The following is a 20,671-nucleotide window of genomic DNA, read 5'->3' on the forward strand; positions in this document are numbered from 1 at the left end:
TCTGGGAGGTGTGAGGAACAACCCCCCCCCCCCCCCGCACCAAGGGATGGCATGTCCTAAGGGAAGGAGTGTGGCCTGGATGGGCAGGGAGCTGTGGTGGGTCTCAGATGATAGAGAAGAAGGGGAGGGGAAAGAGTAGAGTAGAGAGGGCAAGCCCTGCATGGCAGTCTGAGAAGCTGGGTGACTACCCTGTGGGCAGAAGGGAACCATGAAAAGCTGTTGTAGGGAAGGATGCAGGCAAACAGGTGTGAGGACGAGAGGGTGAGTGGCAGCCAAGAGCCCCCAGAGCTCCCAACCACATATGGTGCCAGTTTTGCTGTGCCACAGCCACGTGGCCTCTCACAGCCACAGAGAGTCTGTTAACCTGTGTCACACAGTCTCATACATGACCAGTCACAAGTGGGCCCACCCAGTCACAGAGACACATGGGGTTATTTACACTGTTTCACTTAACTTTGGGGCCGCACAAGTTCAAACATCCAATCATGTGCAATCATGCTTCTGAAAGCCTGGTCACACATAGTCACAAAGACCCACAGTCACAACTTCACATATTATCACACAGCCTCATGGTATCACATGCACCAGCAAACGTGGCCATGCACAGTCACAAAGATGCAAGTCACACAGTGACAAATCTACAATTTCACACACAGCCTCATACAACAATCACCCAACCACTTACCATCATATACCCACTTACATACTCTTCAAATATGGTTCCACCGAGTCACAAAGATATACAGTGCCATTTATCCTGTACCTCACAATTGCAGGGCCACAGGGTGTCATAAACAGGATATGGTGTTGCAGGTTCACACACCTGCAAACGGTTCACACATTGACAAGACTATAGCCACACAGGGTCATTATACCGTGTCAGACACAACCTTGCACAGTGGCAAAACAGCACAAAGTCACATGCCAGCATGTACCCAGAAACACAGACACACAATCACAGACACATGGCATAATTTACTATGTCATACTCATGAAACAAACATGTCCATGGAGTCCCTGGGTCTTAGGGGCTCAGGTATACACACCCACATGACACTTGCCTTGTGGTCTAAATAGTCATGGTTTCACATGCGGCCTCTGTTGCAAAAACATACAGCTACAACACAAAGATACCCTACCGGGTCACAGGCAGAAAGAACAGCGGGGAATTTTAGCTCTCCCAGTCCTGGAGGGAAGGGAGTAGCCCAACCCACAGGGTTCCAGCAGCTTCCCAGGGTCTCTGACTCCATCCAGGCCACAATCCAGTCGCAAAGGCCCCAGGGGCCTCAGGCCATGGTCCCCTCCTAGCCCTGAAGGAACAAGGTGCCCCAGGCCACAGGCTGAGGCCCCCACCCTCACTCTGTACCTGGCTTTGGGTGCAGTTTCCTTACTTCCTTTCCCACCTGAGCAGGCAGGGCCCTGGCTGGGAGGGAGAAGGTGCTCCTCTCAGCTCAGCTGGGCTGCTTACCCTGCCCTGCTCAGCACATCCTGGCCTGGTCCTGCCCTGTCCTCCCCCTGGGCTTGGGGTTGAGGGGGATGAATCACCTGGAGGGCGGCACAGGCAGAGACATAGTTCGAGAGACAATATGGCTAGAGAAAGTGAGACACAGAGAGCAGCTGAAAGGACCAGAGATCCAGAGAGCAAAGCCAGGCACCCCACCGTGCAGAGACCCCTCTCAGGGTTACACACATAGGTGCCAGGGTCCCAGGTGCCCCTTGTCTGCCTCCTTGGGCCTGGAGGCGCCCACCTGGCCCTGTCTCCACAGCTCAAAGCAGGCAGGCCTCCCTGGGCAAGCCCTCCCACCCAGTCGGTACAGGGCAGTGGGGCCCCTAGTTGGGGCCTCTCCCTCTCTCCACTGCTTGTCCCAGGGATAGGGTGACCATGCCACCCTCTGTGGCCTTGCTCTGGCCCACTCTCTGCTCCCTCCTCACCCACCTCACCTGGGAGCGCACAGATGGGCCTGCCCCTCCTTTCTCTCTGCCTCCTTGCAGGCAGCCATGCAGAATGGGATTCAAATATTCGGGGACATCCTGGATTCCCAGGTGAGAGGGGCAGGGACTGTCAGCCCAGTTTCTAATGAAGAGATGAAGGCAGCGAGAGGGGCAGTGACTTGCCCGAGGTCACACAGCAAGTCAGTGACAGACTTGTAGCAGACTGATCTGAGACTGGATTTCTTAACCCTGCTCTCCAAGAGGAAGCTCGGAAAGAGGGGAATCTAGAGGGGCAGAGGTGCGCGTCAGTGCTTCCGAAAGTCATGAGCTAGTGCGGCTAGTAAGAGCAACACCCCCAAGCCTGCCCACAGATTATGACAACAGGGCTTCAGTTCAGGAGCCTAGGCCTGGCCAAGAACCAGGCAGGGCTCCACTGAGGGAAGAAGATTCAAGATCCATCTCTCTCCTATTGCAGGGCTCCCCCTCCCTGTCCCTCTGCCTACATTTCCCTGTTTCCTCCTATGTTTCCCCTTAGTGGCCCCCTTGGCCCCAGGTCTTGCTCCCTTCGGGTGGCTAGATGGACCTCCAGCTCAGGTCATGCCACTTATCTGCGCAAGAACCTTCCATGACTCCCCATTGCCCATGGGGAAAATAGAAGCTTCCCAGCTGGTTCTTTATGGCCCCTCAAGACCCTGCTAAACTCCCTGGCTTCCTTCAGCTTAGTTTAGTTGCCCCAATACTTCTGAGCTCTGCTCTGAGCCTGGTAGATTCTGTGCTAGGGGAGTTGAAAATCCTATCTCTGCCCTCAGGGAGCTCTGAAGGGAGGTCCTTCCCCTCCCCTAGATATCACAGCCCTTCCCACTTCCCTATCCCATCCCCACACCCCTTAAGTCCTGCATTGATTTTCTCCAGTCCATTTTTTTACATTTAATTTAATTTTTTTGGCCAAGCTGCTCCGCATGTAGGATCTTAGTTCCCCGACCAGGGATGGAACTTGCGCCCCTGGCAGTGGAAGTGTGGAGTCTTAACCACTGGACCACCAGGGAAGTCCTCCAGTCCATTTTTTATGGTTGATAATCCACAACATTCTCTCTTACACATGAACGTACATCGACACTCACACCCACACACCTGACAAGGTCTTCCACCAGCACTGCCCCCTTGACCACTGGCATTAGAACAGAGGCCACAAAGGGCATCTCCCTCCCCGCCACGAAAGTCACACCACCAAATGCTTCCAATGCAGGGGGCACGGGTTCGATCCCTGGTCTGGGGTGGGGGTGGAGAAAACCGCAAAGACCTGGTGAGAACCACAAAGCTGCTCACACATCCACATGCAACACGCTTGGCACAGGGTGTGTACACACAGCCATACTCAGGCGTCTCTTGTCACTGATGGGAAACACGCCCTGGGCACCCCAGGATGCCTGGGTGTGGCCCTGGCTCTGCTGTGGGCGTGGGGTGCGCCCTCTGACAGGCTCCTCAGCAGGCCGAAGGGCAATCTTGATCCTGACCCTGAGGGAGCTCCCAATCTCAAAGACAAGAAACTCTCATTCAGGAAAAGCTAAGTGCGGCTCAGGAAGTGCAAAGGGGTCAGCCTGTCGGGACTGGGAAGCTCAGGGGAGGGAGAGGCCAGGGACAGGATGGCCAGATAAAATACAGGATGCTCAGTTATGTTTGACTTTCAGATAAGCAATGAATAATTTCTTAGTATAAGCATGCCTCATGCATACTAAAAATGTATTATGCTATACTAAAAATTTTTTGTTGTACATCTGAAATTCAAATCTAACTGTACTTTTTTGGGGGTGAACTCCAGAAGCCCTAGTCAAGAAGGGATTCTAGTGAATGAGGTGGAGCCAGGCCTCCGAGGTGGCACCAGGCAAGCTGTGGGCTCTACCCAATTTCCCTGCAATGGGCACCTGAATGCTTATGACAGTGACATTATTTCAGGGATCACCTTGAATCTGGTCTTATTTATTAAAAAAACAAAGTCAATAATTAAAAACCTGTGGTACTTGACCATTCCAAAGAAGGGTGGCATGATCACATTCACTGACCAGACTGCATGGGTTAAGGTGTTGTGAAGCCTTCACTAGGAACATCTGGCTCAGGAGTAACACAGACCTCAGTTAAATCCCAACACCCTCACTTACTAGCTGTGTGACCCTGGGCAAGCCTCTCCATCTATCTGAGCCTCAGTTTCCTTGTGTGGAAAATAGGATAATAATCACAGCTCCCTGGTTTTGAGGAGTCCATGAGACAAAGAAGGGAAAGAGCATAGTGCTCCCCCACCCACAGAGCAATGTGGCTTGAACTTGAAAGCCAACAGAACCGCACATCCACAAAGACACAAAACTATGCACACAGATACATAAACCCACAGACCACAGGCTGCAACCCAACACAAAGCTATCAACACACTGAGAAACGTGTGCAAACCCAGCCAGAGATGGACACAGAATCCAGCCCCACTCTCCTTGGCAGCTTCTCAGATCAGGGCGGGATTCCTACTAGAGGCGGAATGGCAGAGAAAAGACAATGGTATCCCATCCCCCATTCAAATTCAGTTCAAATATAGAAACCAAACAAAACCACAAAATAAGTGTCAAGAAGTATAACAGAGTTTGGAATTTTCCCATGACAACTTACTGTTAGTGAAATAGCAAACTCATTCCAAAAATTGTTTCTGGTAGCTTCATGCCCCTGCCTGGCAGGTGCCCTTGAGCATGTGCTTCTGAGCTTACTGGCAGAGTAGGTCTACCATCTAGCTGAGTTTGAGGACAATGACTTTACCACTGGAACTGGACCCTTACCTCTTTCCGAGAATTTCAGCTCCCAGCTCTCCCCATCCCTGGCCAGCAGCACCCCCTCTCCCTTCTCCCAGCTTTAGCCTTGGCTTAATCTCAAGACAGCTAATAGGACCCCAGACTGGACCTCAGCCACTAACGCCCTGGTGACATGGGGAATCGCTTCACAACTCTGGACCCCGATTTCCCCCATCTGCAAAATGGGGAGAATATGTGTGTGCTTCTCATTGTGAGGAACTGGTGAGATGCTATTGTGGGCAGAAGCCAGCCCTAGCACTCAGGCCTCCAGACCCCCAGTGCACGGTTCTCCCAGCAGCCCTCAGCCTCCAGGCTGAGAGGTAGGCCCCTAGGACAGTTGAATTCCTGGGGGTGGGGTGGGGTGGGGAAAAGGAGCAGAGGGAGTGGAGAAGAAAGAACAGCAAATAAGAAAGTGTCCTTTGGGCAGCCAGCTCCGTGGGGGGGCTGGGGGGGGGAAGGGAAGTCCCTTAGCTTGAGAAAAAAGCAGAGGATAAAGGTGGAGTAGCTGCCCCACCTCTTCCCACCTGCCCCTTGAATGTGAGGTCCAGCCCAGCTGCCCTGCTCCACCTTTGCAGCCAAACTTGCTTGGCCTGGCAGATGTTCTTTCTGAAAATTTAAACACAAAGCTCTGTCAAGAATGAGAAATGCAGGGGGAGCTGTCTATAGGAACCCTGTGGCTAGCCTGAAGATCCCTTCCTTGAAGTGGACTGGTCTTATGAACATAAGGACTCTGCAGAAAAATGGAGGCACCTTTTGCAGAGTGAAGGCATTTTTGGAAAGTGGGAGCCATTCTGGCAAGTAAGGAGCTTCCTAGAATGTTCCCTCTTGAAAACTGGAGAAACTTTCTGTAAAATGAAGGTCTTTTGGATAAAAAGAAGGCTCCTTCTGCAAAGGGAAAGTTTCTGCAATATGGAGGCGCTTTCTTCAAAGTGGAGGGACATTCTGTAAAGTGAGGAGAGTTCTATAAAGACCCTTTTGTAAAATGGATGATGTCTGTAAATGAAGGACCCTTTGACAAAATACAAGACTGTTCTGTAAAACGGAGGAACTCTTTTGTAAAATGAGGCTCCTATGTAAAGTGAAGAACATTTTTGTGAAGTGTGGACCCTTGTGTAAAGTGAGGACCTTTTTGTAAAATGAGACAGTATAATGCAATAGGGGATGGTGAAGACGGGGGTAAACTGGAGAGCGCATGTCTCACTTAAAGTAGGGATGGCAGCTTCTCCCCTCTATCTAATTGTCTATCTATCTAATTGCAGTAATGGGGGCCCTGCATTTTCAGGTCTTCCAATATTTCAAGAGAATCAGAAATCCAGGCTTTTATGTGAAATCCCCTAATTTTAAAAACAGTGAGTAGGCCACATGAAACTTTTGAGTCAAATTAAACTTGTGGGCCACCAGTTTGCAACTTGCAATACCTGAGTTAGATGGTCCTTAAGGTCCCTTCCACCTCTGCCATTTACCTCCTGCTCTATCTGATGTGCTCTGGCCCTAGGGCAGCAGCTTTGGGGTCCCTCCTCTACCCCCTGGAAGGGCCCAGTCTCTTCTGGGCCTGAGCACTCTCAGGGAGCTGGCTCATGCAATACTTGTCAGCAGTTCCGTGAACTGGAATCTGCCTTTCGTTCTGTCTGGTCTTCTGCCTTGTGCAGGATGCCTGGTGAAAAAAGCAGGAGACTGCAAGAACTTTTAGAACTCTCTGGAACTCAAGGTGTTCAGTTTTTTGTGGAGGATATAAGGTATGAGGATTCAACTGTTTGTTGAGCTCCTACTCTGCACCAGGCATTTTGTTGATGCTTTCCTGCAGGGCATCCTCCTAACAACCCTGTATGCTATTAGCTCCATTTTACAGATGAGGAAACTGAGGCACAGAGAAACAAAATAACTTGCCTGAGGATACACAGCTAGAAGTGGTTGAACTGAGACTGGATCCCAAGTGTGTCTGTGTCCAGAGTCACAGAGCACATCCTCAGTCAATGTTTGCTGAATTGCGAAAGAAATCACATTGGGGGCGGTGGGGGGGGAGGTCAGAGAACTTTCTAAAGGAAATGGTTTTTGAGTTTGGCCATCCAGGTTGTTTTTTCAGGTGTAGATAGACTGGGCACAGTCCTGCAGGCAAGGGAAGAAAAGTGAGCAACGGTGTGGATACTAGGGGTGGGGAGGTGAAGAGTGTGTTTGAAGGGCACAGTGACCAGGGTCTTGGGTTTGTAAGAACAGGAGGAAGGGGCAGAAAAAGCCAAAAGACAGGCAGGCACCCTCCTTCTCCACCAACCACTACCACCAAGATACAGACCCATAGGGGCCATGCAGAGGCAGGCACTGGCACAGAAACACACACACACACACACACACAGAGTCTACATACAGAGACACACACGCAGAAACATCTGGAAATGCCCCAGGGGCTTAGAGCCAAGGTGTCATAACACAGGAACACATAACATATACAGACCCAAAGACACACATAGACACACATGGATATATAATGACACACACTCAAACATACACATGGATATACAGAAACAAGAACATTAAGATATACACAAAACAGACCCATGGGGACAAAGACAGCGAGGCAGCCAGGCACATGTGCACGCATGCGCACGTACACACACACACACACACACACACACACACACACACACAGCCACATGGGAGCACAGACAGCCCATCTCTCTTCCAGTTGCTTGATTGCTGTTGAGAGCCTGGCCACCTCCTCCCAGCATCTCTGGACCTGAGGCCAGAGAAGGCTGGGGGTGGTAGCTCCACCCCCAGGGAGGGGCTGGGGACTTCAGAGGACAGGAAGGGAAGGGAGTGGAGCTGCAGCTGGGAGCACTGGGGGCAGTAATTACCCAGTGCTGGGGCTGCCACGCTGGCTGTGATTTCCCTCCTCCTGAGGACAAAGCCGCTAGGGGATGGCCCCTCTGACCCCTGCTGTGTGTGACCCCAGAGCCCCCAACACCCACCCCTCCCCCCTCCCCCTGCCCCCACACCGAGGCCTGGTCAAAACTGAGAGTTGGCAACACAGAAAGATCATGACGGAAAAGGACCGAGAGAGACTGAGACAAAAACAAGGAGGAAGAAGACAGGAAAACTACAGAGACCCAGAAAATCGGACAGCTAGAGAGGGAGACAGGAAAAAATGGGCGGGGGCGAGTCAGAAGGGAGACAGAGACAGTGAGGGATGCAGGCCCAAAGAGGCAAGGGGACAAAAAGAGCAGACCAGGGCCACTTGTTGAACATGGCTACAATGTGCCATGCCCAGTGCTCTGCTCTACCTGTGGCATTTAATCCTAACAACCCTAGGAGGTGGGGATGCTAACCCCATTTTGTAGATGAGAAAACCGACGCTCAGAGGGGTGAGGTGATTCGCTCAGGATCACATGAAACTAGAAAGTGGCAGAGCTGGGTCTGGGGGGCTCTCACCACTGCCTGCCCCTGACAGGGACATGGGGCCCAAACAGAGATCCCTGAAGGAATTCTCCAGAGACAGAAGCTGTCAGGGAGATCTGGAGACTTGGAGCCCCTAAGAGATGCAGAATGAAAGAGCCCAGCACCTTCCCTGCCCCCTCCCCTGCGCCCCGGGTGGGGGAGGGGGCCGCAGCTACACCTGGAACGCATTAGGCTGGGAGGCCCCGCCTGGGGAGCAGGGAAGAAGCTGGAGAGGGGGGCAGAGAAGGTGAAGGTGAAGTTGAAGGCAGTGGCGTGGGCGGCGGCGAGGGCCTAGCAGGCCCAGGCAGAAGGGCTTCTATGCCAGCTTCAGCTCCTTGGGGCCAGCGCTGCCAGTCCTGCCTTTCCCGCTTTCTACAGGCGCCTTCCCTCCCTGACTTAACCCCTTCTCTGCACAGGCCACGGGGAGGTGCTGCGGAGCGCTGAAAGCCTCCAGCAACGGGAAAAGCCTTCAGTTCCCTCTCTGGGCCTCAGCCACACACCTGTGCCCCTCACCCTCCTGTCCTTAGTCTGGGGCCCAGATGGACACAATTGACGCCTACTGGGCACTGACCCTTTTTCAAGCTCCTCAGACTCAGTGCATCTTAAAACCCAGCTCTATCCCAGCCCCTAGTGGCTCTTCCTCCTGTTTCCCCACCCCAGGAATGGCACCTCCAGCCACCCAGTTCCCTAAGCCAGAGGCTGGGCTTTCTCCACGACTCCCCCTGCTCCCTTAACTCACACATCCAGCCAGACCCCAAGTCCTACAGACTCAAATTCTTAGGAGGGCAGGAATCCATAGACTATTTTTCCCACTCCAGCCTCCTAACGGGTCTTCCTCCCATCCTCAGGGCCCTCTACAAGGTATTCTCCACACCACAACCAGGTTATGAAAATACAATCCCCTTCAATTTCTGTAGCCCGGTGAAGGGCTCCCCTTGCCTCGGGGGTAAACTCCAAACTCCTGAGCTTAGGGACAAGTAAGGCCCAGCCTGAAAACACTTCCCCACACCCACCCCCACCCCCACCCTCCAGTCACAAAGGCCTCTTGTCTGTTCCTCGAAAGTGCTCTCCTCTGCCTGGGGCTTTGGCACATGTCATTCTCGTGGGCCTGAACAGCTTTTCTGCTTTTCCTTACCTCTGGACTATTTATCCATGGGATCTCAGCTCAAGTGTCCTCTTTTCCCTGCCTGCCCCCTCCTCATCTGTTCCTTCAGCATCTGTGCTTGGAATTACCTGTCATGTATGTCTTCCCTGCTAGAAAGGAGCTCCAGGAGGACAGGGACTGAGCCTGCCTTTTGTTGCCCACCCAGCAATTCACACAGGGCCAAGCACAAAGTAGGTACTCAATAAACATTTGTTAAATGAAGAAATGTCCTCCTTCTTCCCCTCTTGCACTCTCCCTTATCTGCTCACCAAGTACTTAAGGATGCCCTACTATATGCCAGACAAATGCGATGAACAGGTCCTTGATGTTACAAATGGGGAAACGAAGGCCTTGAGGTGGGAAGGGAAGCCTGAGGGCACAGTGAACCAAGGGCAGAGTCAGGAGTGCAGAGGTGCCTTCTGCTATTGCCCTCATCCTTGTCTCCAGCCCTCTGTGTTTTGAGGTACCTTTTGGAGGTGTGATGCCTTCCAGGTCGAAGGAACTGGGTACTGGAGCCTGGAGAGGCTGGACTCACTGCTCCAAGGATGTCTGCTCTCTCCAGATGAGGGCACTTAACACTTCTGGGCTGGGCAACGGCAGAGTGCACTTCCTGTCCTCATTCCAGACAGGTCCTAGCCCCACCCAGCCAGCATCTGGCCAGCTCCACATCTGCCTAAGGCATTTAGCTAACTGGTCCCCAGAATACCATGGCTGGCATCTGTCTGGAGCACTGGTAGCTGCCGCTCACCCTTGAAGGAGCAAGTAGCCCCAGCCAGGCTGTCCCCTAGGGGCAGAGGCACGTGAAAGGGCCGAGGAATGGGGGTGCCAACCATCTGCAGCTGGAAACTTCAATTCTTTTAGTCCTGTCTGGAGAAGTCCTTTTTGCAGCTACCCAGTCTTTACACTTTGCTGTGTTTGTTTGGGAGGCCCCAGCTGACTAGAAACCAAATCAGGGTCTTTTCCCAGACACTCCCCTGGAATCTCAAACTGCTGCTCTCCAAAAATCACCAGCAGAGCCCACCACTCCCTCCTGTCAAGAGTCCCCTCTTCTCCTTTCCATGAGCAACCTCCCTCTATGGTCTCTCAGGATGCCCTCAACAGGGAAAACATGGAAGGAGCCACAGGAATTTACTTCACCAATGTTTGATTTGCTTTTCAGTACTCCCTCCGTTCTTTGCAGCAGCCACTACCCTGGGTATATGTGAAATGGGTCTCAGCTTTATGCAAATATACTTTAAAAACTGCTCCTCCCCCCACCCCACCCCCAAATGACATTTCTAAGGCAAAGTTTGGGTGACTCTGCTGACCTCACTATCTGACCTCACTATCTATGTCTTCAAGGATGGGACTGGGGCTTCCCTGGTGGTGCAGTGGTTAAGAATCCACCTGCCAATGCAGGGGACACGGGTTCGAGCCCTGGTCCAGGAAGATCCCACATGCCGCAGAGCAACTGAGCCCGTGAGCCACAACTACTGAGGCTGCACTCTACAGTCCGTGAGCCACAACTACTGAGCCGGCGAGCCACAACTCCTGAAGCCCACACGCCCTAGAGCCCGTGCTCTGCAGCAAGAGAAGCCCGCGCACCACAACGAAGAGTAGCCCCTGCTCGCCACCCGGATGCCCCCCCAGGCCTTTCAAATGCAACAGGTTTCAAACGTACATCAGTATCTCCCCCCAAACCTGCTCCTTCTCTTGCAAGTAGGTGGCCCCACCAGCATCCACCAGGTCACCATAGTTGGTTTCAGAAAACAACCCAGACTCATCCTGGACTTTTCCTTCTTCCTCGGCCTCTACATCCAAGACACCACCAAGATCTGTCCATGTTAGCACCAAAATATCTCTCAGATCTTACCTTCCTCACCTGCCATCACTCTAACCCAAGCTACTATCACCTCTTGCTGGGATGACTGTGACCCCTACCTGCCGGTCTCTGACTCCACTCTTGTGCCCCTACCATCCACTCTCCACATACAGCCGTGGGGATTTCTCAAACACCCATATCTGAGCACATCATTCCCCTTCAAAGGTTCCCCTTTGCCCTCAGGATAAAGTCCCTTCACCAGCCTTATCTCTCTACTTCTCCCAATACCAGCCCCTGTCCGAGGATGCCTCATGTCTCAGTGCCTTTGCTCCCACTGAACTTCCTACCTGAACTGCTATGTTCCTCCTAGCTCTGCAAACCTTGCTGGCACCCCTCTAGAGCCCTTCCTTTGGGCCACGCCCTGTGCTGAGTGCTGCTGATGCCAGCGTTTCCTCTGCCTAGAGTCCCAGAACTGTAACTGCCTTCCAGCTTAAATTGCCAAATGGCAGCCATACATAAGAGCTAGGCATAAAGGGTAAACTGAGGCTGCCAGTGTTTGTGCGTATGTGGGTGAGAGGTTGACTCACTCCCTTTAGCTTAGATCCCATGCCTCCCTTCAGGGTTGGGAGTTATGGTGGGAGGCCCACACAAGGCCCTGGGGAGAGGGCCTCAGAGTGGAGGCTGATGTGGTATCCTAATGATGCTGACTCACTGTAGGACCGCAGCTAAACTGCCTCTCAGAGTCTCCACTGTCCCAGCTCAAGGATGGTTCCCACTCTAGGCTATACATCAGAATCACCTGAGGAGCTTTCAAAATAGATTCCTGGGTTGCAACCCTAAGATCCTGGAGCTTTGAGGTAGAGTCTGGGAATCACATTTATTTTTTCAAAGTCAACAAGGGGGATTCTGATGTTCATCCAGTATAGGAAACCCAGGGCCAGACGGTGACTAGGGGCCTTTCCAGCTCCAATTCTTACTCTAAGAGTGTCAGATGATGGCCCAGGCTCCAAATCAGAAGGAGCCAGCCCCTCTTGCTGCCCCCCTCAACAGGCTGAGTCCTTCCACTACCCACGAAAAGGCTTTAACACCAGGTGCAACTCCTTTGACTGAGCTAGGGTCAAGTCCCAAGCTATCCCCCAATCAGCATCTGGAAAGATATTCCCAAAGCTGAGGAAGAGAGCAGGGCTTCCCCCAAATCTCTATGAGCAAACCTACACTTGGGAACTCCTTTCTGACTCTCTCAAAGCCCTCTCTGGTATCTCAGAGTTTAGTTATCTCAGTAACCCAATAAGGCCTTAGGTTTTATCAAACCGGGAAATGGGCATAAAAACAATCAACCAACCCCCCACTAGGAATCAGGGTAACTAAAAGAGAAAGCACTTTGAAGCAATTCAAAGCTTTTACATGGATAAGATATATTATTTTAAAAACCATCCCCCCCACCAGGATGGGCCACTGCCCCTAAGGATGGTGATTCTATAAAGGCCTCAGCAGTCTGAGGGAGGAAGCGGGGAGGCACACGGAAATCTTAACATGTGGACTAAAATGTTTCAATCCTTTAATTGACTCTCTCTCTCTCTCTCTCTCTCTCTCTCTCTCACACACACACACACACACCCTGCAACTACCAACCCTGTCCTCTTTGGGCCAATTATAGGCAAGTCCTGTGGAGAGAGAAGCAAGTCACTTGTGCCTACCCCTGGGCTGGCTGGGCAGTGGGGGTGGCGGGCTCTCACGCCCCATGCTGCTGTGAATCACATGGCCCAGCGCTTGTCTTGCCAGGGCCTGAGTAATTCCTCCGCCTCTTCTTCAGAAGGTTTTTCTCTTATTTTTTTTTAAATTTTATTTCATTCTGCAGGCTTTGCAACCAGTATCTCATAGACTTCTCATGGCATTCTCTAGATGAGGAAATTGAGGCTCAGAGAAGGGAAGTCACTCACCCAGGGTTCCACAGTGAGTCAGTTAGGAATGGTTAGATGGGAGGCCAGGTCCTTCCCTGACACCCTTCTTATTCCCACTCCTCAACTTGAAGTGAAAGAAAGAAAAAGACACCCACCAATTCGAGAGGCAGGGACTTCATTGGGAAAAAGGATCGTAGGAACTTTGTGCTGCTTTTTGGGGGGAGGAGGGGAGTGGTTCAGGATGGGTATTTTGATTGTAATTTGGAAGGACTGATGGAATAGAAAGAATCACTGCTGTGTATTGATCAGAGGCCAGAGACCAGGGGCCTAGATGCTGCCCAGCTACTGACTCCCATACCAAGAGTATCTGGAGGGCAGGAGCTCAGTTGTCCTTCTCTTAGACAATGGTTACTGAGGGCCTACTATGTGATCCCTTCTTATCTGTTCAGGCATTTGTTCAAGGATTTATTGAGCTAGGCACTATGCTAGTTGCTGGGGATACAACGGTGAACAAAACAGATATAATCCCCTTGCCCTCACGGAGCTCATATTCTAGTTGAGGAAGACAGGCAATAAATAAGTAGACACATAGAATAAGATAACTGCATATGTACTAAACACAAGGATGGAAGTGCAGTGGCAATTTCGATAGAGACCCACAAGGGCCCCTACCTAAAGTGATCAGGGAAGGTCTCTCAGAGGAGGTGACATCTGAGCTGAGACCTGAAAGATAAGAAACAAGCCAGGTAGAGAGCAGGGGGAAGAGCTGCCAGGCAGAGGGGAAAGCAGATGCAAAAGCCCTGAGGTGGGAGTGCTTGTGGCATGTTTTGGGATCTGAAAGAAGGTGCTGCAGTAAAGTGGGTGAGTAACCTGCTCCACACAGTGTCTGTCAAGGGGAGTTTGGAAAGTCAGCAAGAGCAACATGCAGGGCAGGGCGTTAAAGGCCTGTTGTCAGCTGGTTATCTCCAGCCCACACTGAGGGAGCCCCTGAGAACTCCCAGAGGTTCCACAACTAGCCCAAGGTCACAAGAGCAGCAAGGGGCACATGTTGCCCATACTTTTATGCTTTACTAATGCTACCTGGTACTGGGCCACAGTCCCCCCAAACCTGAGAAGCCTGGGATGTGGACCCTGGGAGGTCCCAGAGGCTCAACAGCTACTTCAAGTGTTGCCCAGGGGAAGGTACTGCTCTTCCTCCATGGCTCCCGGGCTCAGGTCCACATGGGATGTCCCCAGATGGGGGAGGCCCTGCTGGACTCCTCAGACACTCAGTTCTGTGCAGTGCAAAGGTCTCTCCAGGCAGTGGCCTGTGGCCCCAGCCTGACCTAGAGCTGCTCCACCTCTGCAAATCCAAGTTCAAGCATCCTGACTTCGCCTCACAAACAACCTTATTAAAGCCCTGCACCTCTGCAGCTCTGCTACAACTGGCTTCTGCCTCCCCCCATCACCACCTTTCTGCTGTCTCCCTGCCTACCAGTCCCTCCAGCCCTTCCCTCCAACTTGACCCCCAAGGCCCACCTCTTCCACCTTTGTCTCTCATCAGCACCTTCTACTCCCTCCTTCCCTTGTCCTCCTGCCACATACACCTGGCAAAACCCCAACCTTGGATCAATCCACCATCCCTCTTTTTTTTTTTCCACTCATACTCCAGAGCTGCCGAACAGTACAGGAGAAAATCACATAAGCAGAAGGCTTGGCTTTACTTTCATGGTCTCCAACCTCAGTTTGGGAAGCAGAAAGACCATAGACTTTGGACTCAAACAGATCTGGTTTGGAATCCTGTCTCTATACTAGCTGTGTAACCTTGGGCAAGTTACTTAATTTCTTTGAGCCTCAGTTTCCTCCCGTACAAAATGGGTCTAATGATACTTACTTCACAGGAGGCTCCTGAAGATGAAATGAAAACCCATGTAAAGCACCCAGTGCCTAGCACAATGTAGGCGCTTGGCAAATGGGAGACTCGTTCTTTTCTCCCATTCCCCCAAACAAACCCCCTTTTTACTGCCTTGCAATCCAGCCCCTTTTTCTTAGAGTGCTCCCTCTCCCATTAGCCTCAGCAGATAGAAGAGAAGAGGGTCGGAAGGATTGAGGGGGCACAGGGGACAGAGAGGAGGCGGGAGGGGGGGGCCGGGGTTGAAAGAATTAGACGAAGGCCGAGGAGCGAGGGAAGGGGTTGCGGGTTGAGAAGAGACGAAGGGCTGGGGTGAGCGGGCCGGCCCAGAGGTGGGGCTTAAAGGGCCCGAGAACAAGAACCCGCTCCCAGGCCCATGGCTCGGGCTCCCATGCTTTCTCGATCACTCACCAGGCCGGGGTTGCGAGCCCTCCAGGTGGTAGGAGAAGCGCAGGGCCCGGTGGTGCTGTGGACTGGGGCCGCAGGGCAAGACCCGGGGGCCTGGAGCGACGCCCAGACTGGCGTCCGAGGGTCCGGCAAACTGGGGATCCAAGAGGCTTCCGAGAGCCGAGCCTGATCCCCTGGGCACCGGCAGTGCAGGCTCCGAGGCTCCAGGGTCCGAGTCGGCATAGGCCGGTGGCGCGGCGCTGGGGGAGTTCGCGGTTGGGTGTTCGGGCTCGGAAGGCCCAGCGCCCCCCGGGGCTCGGTGGCCGTGCATGGTCCGGGCCTGGGCGCGGGGCCCGGGCTCCCCGCTTGGCTCCAGCTCCTGGGGCGTAGGCGCGGGCGGAGGAGGCCCGGCGCCCGGCGGAGCAGCGGCCTCAGGCTCGGGGGGCGGGGCTGCGGGCTCAGCCCCACTGCGGAGACTCGAGCCCCCGGCCCGGGCCCGGGCCAGCAGCCGTGGCAGCGGTGGCAGTACCAGCAGCAGCCGCGGCCACCGCCGCTGCGGTGCCAGGCATCGCCGGCCCGGGCCCCGCGCTGGGAGTGGGCTCGGCGGGGCTGGGGGCCCGCTGGGGAGCGCTGTCTATGCGGCAGCGGCTGGGTGAGGGTCGGGGGGTAGCGCTCGGCGCGGGCTCTCTCGTGAGAGGCGAGCCACTTCCGTAGCCCCGGGGCGAGCGGCCGGTCTGTTCCGAGTGCGTGTTCTCTTCTTTCTCCCCAGATGGGAATCGATCTGGGCTCTCCTGGCTGGTCGGAAAAGGTTCTTCCTCCCGCCGCAGCGGAGGCTGGGGGGCGGAGGGGAGGAGAGGAGAGGGAAGGGGAGGGAGGGAGGGAGGAGAGGATGGCGGTGGCGGGGGGCGCGTGTGTGCGCCGCGCGCTCGGGCTGGGGGTTTCCCCCTCAGCCAATGCCTCCCGACGATGCTCCAGCGGCGGGGGCAGGGGCACAGCCTGGGCCCGGCTCTGCCGTCCTCCCCAGCCTTGGCCTGGGTCTCCGCGGCGGCGGGCGGGAAGGAGCCCGGGGAAGGGGGGTGGGGAGGCGGGAGCAGTCGCTGAGGCAGCCGCAGCCACAGCGGCGCTGGGACCCAGTTGCCCGGGCCCCGCCCCCTCGCCCGGGATTTGCGCCTGGCCACGCCTCCTCACTTCGGCCGGCCTCAATTCTCACTGCGACCGCCTTCAAGGCACTCCTTCTTCTTAAAAATTACCCCTCAGCCTGTCCTCCCCATCTCCCCCTGGTCCCGCTCAGTCAAGTCTACGGGCTCAAACCCCCAAATCTGCCTTTCTGTCACATCTCAGTTCTGCCTCCCTCTGCTCATCGTTCAATCTCTTTTCCAGCAACCTTTCCACATGTTCCAGAGTTTCCCTAGGGCTTGGCTCGTAGGGGACTTGCCTTTGATACTCTTCACGCAGCTCAGACCAGACCTCATGGTTCTTTACTTCGCCACTCTTTGGCCAATAGCCTCAGTTTCCAGGATTGTCGCATCTGCCTGGCAGCATTCCAACCTTGAATCAGTCCAACTGTCCGCCTTTTCCATGCCTGTGCCCAGGCAGCTAAACACTGCTGGAGAAAACTATTCAACCTCACAGATTTGTGCCACTATAAACTCATGGTCCCCAGCTTCTACCAGGCCCTCGGTGCTGACCCACAACCCTACTATGCATTCCCGGACAGCCTTCTCTCTCATGCTCTGCAACAGCCATTTCTAACCTCCCTTCTCCTCAAACCCCTAACTTCTCCATCTGTCCCCTGACCCTCAGCAGATGACCCCACCTACTTCACAGAGTAAACAGAAGTCACCAAAAAGGAAGTTCTTTCCTTCTTGCCACCAAACCTACAGAATCTGTCCCTTGTTCCTTCCCAACAGCATTTAAACATACTCAGGTCTCTTCCATCTAAAAATTACCAAAAAATCTCCCTCTCCAACCACCTCCCTCTCTTCCCTCTATAAACGTCTCAAGAGTCGCCTACACTTAACTGTCTTAATTTTCCCACTTCCCACTTATCTTTCAACCCACTCCAATCTGCCTCTACTATTTGCCTGATACTGCTCTCTTATCAAGGTCTGCCATGGCCCATGTCACTAAATCCAATAGAATCTATTCAGAGGTTATCTTACCTGACTTCTTGGTAGCATTTGGCACTAGTGACCACTCCCTCCTCCTTAAACCACTTCCATGACACCACACTCTCAGTTTTCTCCTGCTTCCTTGGTAACTCCTTTTTACTTTCCAGACTCCTCCTTGTCCAACTCTTAAATGCTGGTGCTCTTTAGGTTTTGGCCTGAGCTCTCTTCTCTCTGCTCTTTCCTATGATTATTACATTCATTCTCATGGTTTCAACTATCATTTCTTTTCTGATGACTCCCAAATTGATACAAGTCCAGGTACTTCTCCTGACCTATGCGTTCAGCGGGTTAATAGACAGATAACTCTACCTGAATACCCTGGAGACACCTAAAGCCTCAGCTTCTCTCCAACTCAAGGTATCCTCCTCCCAGCCTTTTTGTCCTTCTTTGTGCCTTACCTTAGCGAATGACCCTAGTCAAGGCAGAAACCTGAGCTATACCCCTCTTCTTTCTCCTCCACTCCCATGCAATCACCAAGTCCTGTCATTTTTATCTCCTGCATATCTCCCAAATTTACGTAGTCTCTTATTTCTGCTGCTACTACCCTAATCTAGGCCAGCACCATTTCTAACCTGAATACTGTCACAACCTCCCTGTTTTAGTCTTATTCCCTGGAATCTAGTCTCTTCACTGTAGGCAGTATGATCTTTTGAAAAGGTAAACCAAAATCATATCACTCTCACGTTTAGAATCCTTCAATGAGTCCCCCACTTGCTCCAAAGGAAAACTACCTTCCTCAACAGGCAAAGTCAAGCTGGGCTCTTCATGATTTGACCACCACCAGCCTTTCCAGACTCCATGCTTGAGTCAAAGCTGAAATTATTAGACTGTTCCTTATGTCTAGCTTTGGAGTCTTTGCATATGCTGTTGCATCTGCAAGAAATTCTGTCCACATCTCCCCAGTTCCATTTCATTTGTTCTTCAGATCTCTGCTCATTTGATGAATGCCTTTTGAGCACACACTTTGGGCCAGGCACCACATGAGGCACTACTTATGCAGTGGTGAATAAGACAGACATGAAAAAGATCATGGAAAACAAACTCGGCCCTCAGAATTTCAGTCTGGCGCTGGAGAGGACTTGAGGTAAACAAATACATAATTAAAACATATAAACACACAAAATTACAAATTGTGATAAGGCTATAAAGAGTTGGAACAGGGTGAGAGGAAAGAGAATAACAGGTGGGGGCAATTTAGCCTGAGATTCAGGCAAGGCTGATACTTAAGGTGAGTAAAGGAATGGGAGTTAGCCCATGAAGAGTGGAGGCAAAAGTGTCCCAGGCAGAGGCCACAGCAAGTGAGAAGGCCCTGGGAAGAAAGGGAAAGGGTATACTTAGGAACTGCAGGAAGGCCAGTGTGGCTGGAGCATAGTGAGCTGAGGGCAAGAGGTATGGGATGTGAGGTTGAGGAGGTAGGCAGGCAGAAGCCAACTTATGTTGGGCTTTATAGGCCATGGTGAGGAGAATAGATCTTATACTATGAGCAATAAAAAGGTACTGAAGCAGTGCTTTTAAATGTGGGTCAAACTGCAGAAGGTACTGAAATCGACTTGAGAAAATAGAAAATATCAGAACGTATCATAGGATTATGTAGGAAGGGTAAGCATGTCTCAGTTTGCATCATATATGATCATGATGAAATAGTATCTCTTTTGTAGATACTTCCTAACCCCCAAATGCTGAAATACACTGCATTGAAAGGTTTTAAGCTTGGAATTGACATGGTATAGTTAATGTTTAAAGAGATTACTTTGGCTGTTGTGGATTGGATTGGAGGTGGACAAGATTAGGAGTCTACTGCAATCAGAGATGACGGTGAGTGGACTAAGGTGGCAGAGGTGGAGATGAAGAGAGGTAGATTTGAAAGATATTTAGAATTGAAAGGGCTTGGTGTGGTGGCTTGCAGGTGGGAGGGAGAGGGAGGAATCAAGGATACCTCCCAGGGACCTGGTGATGTGAGGCCAGGTCATTCATCGAGATGAGGAAGACAGAAAGAGGAACAGGTTTTCAGGGGAAGATCAAGAGTTCAGTTTTACATGCCCTTGAAATAGCCAAAGGAAGAAGTCAAGCAGATAATGGTATATATTGTACATCCCAGAGAGGTCTGGTTTCAGATATAAATGAGAGTTGGCAGTATAGAGATAGCATTAAAAAACCACGAGAGAAGAAGTCAGAGACGGAACAAAGAGAAAGGAAGAGGATCCATGACTGAGCTCTGAGATTCTCATTTCAAGTTTAGAGGTTGAATGAAGGAGTAGGAGGTGGCAAAGAGACTGAAAAGAGGTAAAGAGATAGGGACATAACTAGCGATGTGTCAGGGATGTTTTAAGAGTGCTGAGAAGTCAACTAAAATGAGGATTGAAAAGGGTCCATTGGATACGGCAATATGGGTGTTGGTAGTGACCTTGATATAAGTAGTTTTGGAGGAGTGGTGGGGTGAAAACCAGAATGGATGAAGAGTGGATGGATACACCATTGGTAGGAGTGTAAACTGATACAACCACTCTAGAAAATGTTGGCCATTTTCTAGTAAAGCTGAACTATGCACATACTCTAGGTCCAGCAATTTTAGGTGTCTATCCCAGAGCGGTAGTTCCCACAATGTGGTCTGGGGATCCTGAGGGCAGGGATGGGGGTTGGGGGAGCCAAAACCATAATACTAGAAAGATGTTATTTGCTTCTTTTACTCTCATTCTCTCAAGTACGTAGAGTGGAGTTTTCCAGAGGCTACATGACATGTAATATCACAGATTGAATGCAGAAGCAGATATGAGAATCCAGCTGTCTTCTATTAAGCCATACAGTAAAGAGATTTGCAAAAATGTAAAACAATGCCACTCTTCTCACTATATTCTTTTTGTTTTGGAAAATATAGTTATTTTTCATAAAAATGTTACTTTTGTTAAATGTAATTGGCTTATTATTTTAAAATTAATATATTTAAGCTTTCTCAGTTTTAATTTCTAATACAGCAAGTATCAATTGGTATAACCCACATACACCAAAGCTTTTTAGGGTCTGCAGTGATTTTTAAGAATGTAAAGCAAGTCCTGAGACCAGAAAGTTTGAGAATTGCTCCCCTAGAGAAATCCTCACATGTGTATACTGGGAGACACTACAAGAGTGTTCACCAAAGCCTGTTTGTTTTTTTTTATTTTTATTTTTTATTTTTAATTTTTTTGGCGGT

General features: G+C 51.7%; 1 protein-coding gene across 1 annotated transcript in view; it reads right to left on the reverse strand.

Annotated features, from left to right (window-relative positions):
* The window catches only part of FGD1 (FYVE, RhoGEF and PH domain containing 1), a gene marked incomplete at its 5' end in the record, with an annotated part of 35,619 nt that extends 19,975 nt beyond the window's left edge, over positions 1-15,644 (reverse strand). The window contains one exon of the mRNA XM_082681642.1: positions 15,338-15,644. Within this exon, the coding sequence (XP_082537768.1) occupies positions 15,338-15,644 (307 nt within the window). The remainder of the gene's footprint in view (positions 1-15,337) is intronic.
* Positions 15,645-20,671: the final 5,027 nt, after the last annotated feature.

This window comes from Grampus griseus (genome assembly GCF_964374135.1).
Source record: "Grampus griseus genome assembly, chromosome: X".
Taxonomy (NCBI): Eukaryota; Metazoa; Chordata; class Mammalia; order Artiodactyla; family Delphinidae; genus Grampus; species Grampus griseus.